The 7,077-nt window shown below is 34.0% G+C and overlaps 1 protein-coding gene across 3 annotated transcripts; it reads right to left on the bottom strand.

The window, feature by feature from the left end:
* Positions 1–255: 255 nt before the first annotated feature.
* Positions 256–4,687, bottom strand: LOC114378656 (probable galacturonosyltransferase-like 7). Of its 3 annotated transcripts, none has more exons than XM_028337314.1 (2): positions 3,199–4,687; positions 256–400 (listed from the first exon to the last, which is right to left on the bottom strand). In XM_028337314.1, exon 1 carries the CDS (start codon positions 4,298–4,300, stop codon positions 3,227–3,229), a length of 1,074 nt encoding a protein of 357 aa, XP_028193115.1. In that variant the 5' UTR covers positions 4,301–4,687; the 3' UTR covers positions 256–400; positions 3,199–3,226. The 3 variants fall into 3 exon arrangements, with proteins under 3 accessions (XP_028193115.1, XP_028193112.1, XP_028193105.1); XM_028337311.1 differs by lacking the exon at positions 256–400 and adding an exon at positions 1,601–1,920; XM_028337304.1 differs by lacking the exon at positions 256–400 and adding an exon at positions 2,845–3,087 and having other exon boundaries at positions 3,199–4,686.
* Positions 4,688–7,077: the final 2,390 nt, after the last annotated feature.

The raw sequence follows: 7,077 nt of genomic DNA, 5'->3' as shown, positions 1-7,077 counted from the left end.
TCTTCTGTAAGCGTGCTCGCAAAAAAACAAGGTTCCATCACCGACAGCTTACCTAATTAGTATTTGTTAATTTTATTCTGAGCAAGTAATGATTGATGGAACCTTCTTCGGCACCAACTTGAGCGTTGAGACAAGGACCTACTTGAAATAGGCCTAGGTAAAATATATCCTTCTTCCAAGGGCCCAAATAACGTTTTTAATTTTGTATCGTTGTTAATTTGCCATTTAGATACCATCCTATGATATGACTTCTGAACAAAGGAAAACCAAAACCAAGAACAAATATACCACGAGGAGATGAGACCGGCTGATTCAAATTGGCTATGGGCAAGTTTTGCACACAATGAGCTAGTTTTATTTGTCTTCAACTGGTTTGCAATATAAATCTTCATGAAAAGATCTGCGTATTAGTATTGAAAACTGAATCAAGTTCCAATTCCATCCACATGAATTAACTACTTTTACCCACTCGCTGACAACCAGTTTTTTAAAGAGTAATTTAGTACGCTTCATTCAGATGAAGACATTGCAAGTGCTAAGAGACAAAAACATAAAATAATAAAATCTAGAAATCGAATAATTCAACTAGAATTCCGACTTAGCTAAATAATCAATTTCAAGGCAATGAAGTCCAGGCTATGCCGTTAGCTGCCCCTGCCCTGTCTTTCGCTTCGCCTCATCTCTGTCCCAGCCTTCCGTCTCCGTCTCCATATTTCTAACTCCCCTCAAAACAAATACTATTAAATCAAATTTATTAAAAATTTAATTCCGGTCCCTATAGTGTCATCATTTATACATTTTAGTCCTTATAATTTTAAAATGATCTTTTTAGTTCCTATAATTTACATTTTAATTATTTTAATTTCTGTAGTTTAAAAATAATTTTTTTAGTCCTTATAATTTATTTTTAAATTCTCTTAGTCTCTATAGTTTAAAAATGATCTTTTTAATCCTTATATTTTGTATTTTAATTTTCTTTACCATCAAAATATAAATAATATTATCAATTAGAATTAACTACACAAACATTAACAAATAATTGATAACTAATTTATTACAAAATAATTTATAATAAAAAAATATTAGATAATTTATAACTAATTTGTAGTTAATTATTTATATATATATATTTTTAATAAAGACTGAAAAGGAATTCAAATATAAATTATAAAGACTAAAAAAATCACTTCCAAATTATGAAAACTAAAGAGAATTAAAATATGAACTATAAGAATTAAAAATATCACTATTAAACTATAAAAATTAAAAGAAAATTCAAATATAAATTATAAGAACTAAAAAAATTACTTTCAAAACTACTAAAAGATACGAATGGTAAAAAAACAAAAAAAAAGTAATTTAACCTTTATTAAAAAAACAAAAAGTTACACAATTTTTTATTATAATAATCGTGGCAATAAATATGTCAATATCAAAATATTGAACTTTCAGCATTTGCCCATACAATGTATCATAGGCCCGCCCAAGCATTCGTTGCTACGTCTTAATCGTAGTATATTATCTTAAACCCGACAATAGAACTTTTTTTCCATAGTTTAATTCATAATCCAAGTATATATAGCCCCAGCTAGAGTAGCAATGCTAAAAGCCAACGTCGTTGCTCACATATGCATAATTTGGATAGATTATTCACAACCTAATCTAAATCATATACAATTTGTGACAAAAAAAAAAAAAAAGAAACAATTAAAGGATAGCCTCCATTCTAACCGATCACATGTACTATTCACAATGGCTTCTTCTATTCTGTTCTCGAATACCTATTTGAAGAAATAAATTAAATTTAAAAAAGCACATAACGAACACATGGAGGGCCGAACTACATAGAAGAGTCCAAGTAACTGACTACGTGTGAGAGTGAGAGAAATCGGTCCCCGCACCCTCTCATCAAGCAGACACCTACAAGCAACGGTGACATCAGGATCTGTCAACCCACATAACATAACCATTGAACTTGATTTGTTCAACCTCCTACCTAAGCTCTCATAATAATTAACTCTTTAAATGTGTTTATCTTTCAAATAAAACAACATTAACCCAGAGTATCGACACTTGAGTTTATTTGTGGGGGGAAATCGATGAGAAATCAAGAATTGGCAAATATGCAGTGCGGCGAAAAGGACAAAATGAGAGAGGGCGAGAGCGACCGTATGTATGGGTACGATAGCTCACAAGTGTTCCGCCGCTGCCACCGAAGCACTGCTTAGCCTAAAGAGATTCCGCGAGAGCCAACGCAATCCACATACTCATTGGATTGTTTTTCATGCCTCATTTGGCTATCTTAAACTTCTTAAGCTAGCTAGCTTCGCTGTTCATTTTGGCTTCTCTCTCTATTATCTGTAAACGTGTACAACTAAAGTAGCTGCCCATCAATATACGTGTCTTCCTCCTCCTCCTTGTTACATTATTAACTAAAAATAACATCTAGAACCAGAATGCATAACACAACAGTTCAGCTTCTCATTCTCATCTTTGCTTACATTAGCAAGCAGCGCCAAGTTGCGGTACCAATTTCCCAATACAAACACATACTGTGTGATTTATTTGAACAATAGTATTTAGAAGTACAAACACAAAATTTTTGCACATGTGCTACCGCAACCCACCTACCTCACTCACCTAGGTACTAAATTCGTAGTTCGGTTTGTACCGCTTGGCTGGTGAACACAATCAAATTCATTCATGAAATAAGACCAAATTCCCAATAATAATCCAGATAGATACCACACCAGCCATTAACACAAAAAAAAATAAAAAAAAATCAAAATTAATACTATTAAGAAGTGACTACATTTGCAGGGTTCATTTAAATTAACGCATTTCTTAATAAAGCACAATTATTATATCCTAATGTCCATATACTTTACACCATACAGAAAGTTAAGCATAAGCTTAGTTCATACTTGAAATACGTACAAGAAGAAAATAGAAGATCCACCCATTCCTTTATTTTATTATCTTATTTATTTCCAGAGCACGAAGCACAAAATAGAAGATACTGTAGAATACAAATGGCCTGGGTAACGAAGACTAATAAAAATGGGTGAAGTAAAATATCTGATCTGTCTGTTGATAGTAAAGAGAAGAGAAGAGGGAAGAAAATAATAAGAAAAAATAAAAATTGGGCGGAATGAGAATTAAATTAAATGAACAGAAGTGACAGAGAAGGGAATTTACCGGCGAGCAGGGAGAAGGCAAAGGCTAATCAGTGAGCGTGTCCGTACAAATCATAAGGAGCCCAAAGTGCATCAAGAGGACAGGGGTGCTTGGAGTCCAATCTTGTCCAGGGCTTGCCACTACCGGACCAATGCAACAGGCTCACAGGCCCAGCGTGCAGGTCCCGGCAACTCCCCTTCACGTTATCGCCACCCAACCCATGCTGGTTCCACCTGTGCTCAATTGGCGCCACGCGTCCCGCGAACACCAACAGAAACGGCGGCAAAGAACCCAGCTCGTAGATCCGATCGTTCTTCTGAATCTCCATCCACCTCTCTATCCTCTTGCTGTACCCGATTTTCCGCCACCGCACCAGATCTATGACCATCACGCCCGTGTTGAAATAGCACGGCCTCCGCCCCGCGAACGCGCTGGCGAAGCGCATGTCCGACCAGAACCCTGCGGTGAAGTACTTGGTGAAGTTGGCGTGGCAGTACTCGGGGGCGCCAATGGTTCTAGAACCTAGACTGGTGCTCCAGAGCTTGGCAATGTCGTCGACGAGAACCAGATCGGAGTCGAGGTATATAACCCTCTCGACGCAGGGTTCGAGGAGGTCAGCGAGGTAATTTCTGGCGTAGTTGAGGGGTTGTTCGAGGGCTTGTCTGACGGAGGTGGAGATCAGGTTGCGGACGATCTCTGGATCGAAGTAATAGACCTTGAAGTTCAATTGCGGGAAGGTGGATTTGACGAGGGATTCGAGGTTGGTTTCGGAGACGAGGAAGTGGAAGAAGATGTTCTCCGGGCACTGGGAGTGTTGGAGGATGGAGTGGACGGCGGCGATGGAGCCGCGGAGGTACTCCACGTCGAGGGTGATGGCCACGTGGACGAGGGAGGGGTCGCAGACGGAGGTGGGAACGGAGGAGGCGCATTTACCGTCGGCGGCATTGCGGAATGGAGCGGCGGGGCGGAAGGAGAGGCGCGGCGGAGGGAGGCGGAGGAGGCCGTCGAGATGGTGGGAGGAGCGGATGGCTTCGGCGGGGTGGAAGGATTGGAGGGAGGGGGAGAGGAGAATGACGAGCATTGCGGCGGAGAAGAAGCCCGAGAATCTCATCAGCCACAGCATTTTGACGCGGCGGAAACCAAAGCAGAGCCTGGCCTTCTTCTTCTTGCTTTTCCTGTTGCCGTAGAAATTGAAATCGATGGAAGAGAGAGAGGCAAGGGTTGCCTTTATGTCAGCCAGAGTGAGAATGAGAATGGGAATCGGTGCCTTTCTCAATTGGAGAGAGGACGATGGTGCCGTGGGGACGAAGCGAGAGAGGAGAGAGAAGATGACGGAGAGGAATCCATGCTAAGGTGCGCACCGCCTCCTCTTCTCTTCTTCCTCTCCTCTTTAACCACACACTCTCACTCACTCAGAGGGCCTTTTTTCTTTCCAGCTTAGCTTAGCATAGCATAGCAATTTCCACCATAGAAATGTTTCACGGCCCCAGAACACAATTATAACTTTTAAGAGGCCACATTTTATATTAGCTTTAATAATTTATTAATTTGCTACCTAATTTAATTAATTAAAGATAAAAATCAAAATACCTTTCTTCTCTCATTATTTATGGAATGGAAATGGAAAAGCCTTGCGTTGTTGTCCAAGGACCAGCTGTCCCAACTCACTATACTCTCTCGCCACGCTTTACAATTATACTACTATCACTGTAACTGTGTCAGTCACCAACAATATTTATTCTTTATTTACATTAAGGTTGCGTTTCATTAGAAATGCACATTACATTACAGAGTAAAATCATATAAAATTTATTAAAAAAATATTAATTATCTTAATATAATTTTTATTATTATTAATTTTATAAGGATTCAAAATATATAACATGATATACTTGTTGCGGCTAATAGATAATAGATAAAGTTCGAATAATAAAAAATAAGTTGAGATATGTGTATCTTTTAAATACTTGGTGTGTAGAATAAAAAATTGTGTTATAATTTTCTGACTAATAAGAAGTCAAGTTTTTTTTTTTTTTTTTTGCAGTCCTCAATTGATCAATTGATGAATTTAGGTTGTCCCATAATTTTTTTAAATTAAATTTGAAATAAAAATATTCATCTTGTTTAATACCATAAATTTTAGCTAATAAAAATATATCATATTATTCTTCAAAATATAAACACATCTTTTAATAATTCTTTTTACCTTTTGAAATACAAAAAAAAATGATGAATTCTTTTTAATAGTATAAAAAAATTTAGTGTTAATTAAGTTTTTAATCCTCAAAAATATGAGATTTTTAATTTTTGATTTCTAAACTATTTTTTGGAAAAATTGGTCCCTTAAGAATTTGTGATTATAAAAAATAGTCTCCATCAGTGATGTCTTTTTATTAAGTGATGAAGTGTTATGAAAATAAAATAAAAATATAATAAAAATCAATTAAATAAACAAAAATATTTAAATAAAATAATATTAAAAATATATAACATGTTTTAAATAATTAAATATTAAAAAAATTAAGAACATATAAAATAAAATCATAAAAATATACTAATAATAAATCAAGTTAATACTATTTATTATGCATTTAAATAATTTTTAAAAAATTATAAAAAACCATAAAAAATTATAAATTTAAAAAATAAATAACTTAAACATTTATAAAAAACAAAAAAGTGGTTTACAACTTCAAAGTTACCAAAAAATAAAATAAAAAATTCTTACAACTTCAAAATCATAAAAAAAAAATAACTAAATTATAAATAATTTTACGACTTTAATTAACAAAAATAAAAAATCATAACATTTATTATGACTCAATCCCTTTGAATAATTTTTTAAAATATATTTTCGGTCGGAAAATAATAAAAATATTTACCCCTTTTAGGAAAAAAGCCGCTAGAAATAAATCTAGTAATGAACCTATGTAAGGATGTCTCGGAAAAATCGAGTCATTCAATCTAATCCAAATAGTACTTTATCTTATTACATGTTATTTTAAGGTTAATATTTGGGATAGAATTTTTCTTAATTTACAACATTCATTTGAAACACTTTATTTTTTTACAGTTATTACTATATTTTACGTTTTTTTTTTGTATTGATATTTTACCTTTATTCTTATAGTACAAATAACTCAAATGAATTGGACTAACTTGAATTGAGAGCTTTACACAGAGGACAAACTGATATTCTCCCACCGAGAAACTTGAGAAAAACATGTTCTTGGCTATAAGAATTTAAGAATTAGTATTGTACCCTCCATATGGACCCCTTTTTCATATGGCAACGACCCCATCAAGGTAACAAGGATGAATGCTTTCACTTTATCTCAAAGTTAGGTCAACCTCATGGTGTAAATGCTTAGGATGCACCTTGAGTATCTTATGGTAACAGTTACATCAATTGTAAAAAATTGTTCCTGAAATATTGTGACTCAATTGAATGTCATCGAATATATATAATCTAATACTTATCTAGACAATACATAAATTACACTTTATATTTGAATGTTTGGACTATGTTTTTTATCTCTTAGGCATCATCTTGTTACGAGAACAATCTAGTTGTAGGAATATGTACATTTTTTATGTTGAAAGTTTTAAAATATGATCAACAACCAATGCGAGGGAAAAGAAAAAAAAAAAAGCAAACGTAACGTGCATTTAATCCTATGTATCATGTTTAACTTGGTATTTTTAAACCACTTCAATCTGAAATAATTATTTTTCGAAATTCTTTATAAATTTTTAAAAACACGTGATTAATTCTTAATTTAAATTGACTTTAAAAAGTGCTTTTAAGAAATTTCTAATAAAAACTATATAAGGAAGTTTTTGCTAGTTAGTAATTGAGTGAAATTAATGAGTCTATAAGCTCAAGATCAAAACAAAACA

This window comes from Glycine soja, chromosome 2 (assembly GCF_004193775.1).
Source record: "Glycine soja cultivar W05 chromosome 2, ASM419377v2, whole genome shotgun sequence".
Classification (NCBI taxonomy): Eukaryota; Viridiplantae; Streptophyta; class Magnoliopsida; order Fabales; family Fabaceae; genus Glycine; species Glycine soja.
This window is presented reverse-complemented; position numbering and strand designations above follow the sequence as displayed.

Excerpts from the sequence above, each read along its gene's own strand:
- LOC114378656 (XM_028337314.1), bottom strand. The coding sequence starts at position 4,300 with ATGCTGTGGCTGATGAGATTCTCGGGCTTCTTCTCCGCCGCAATGCTC.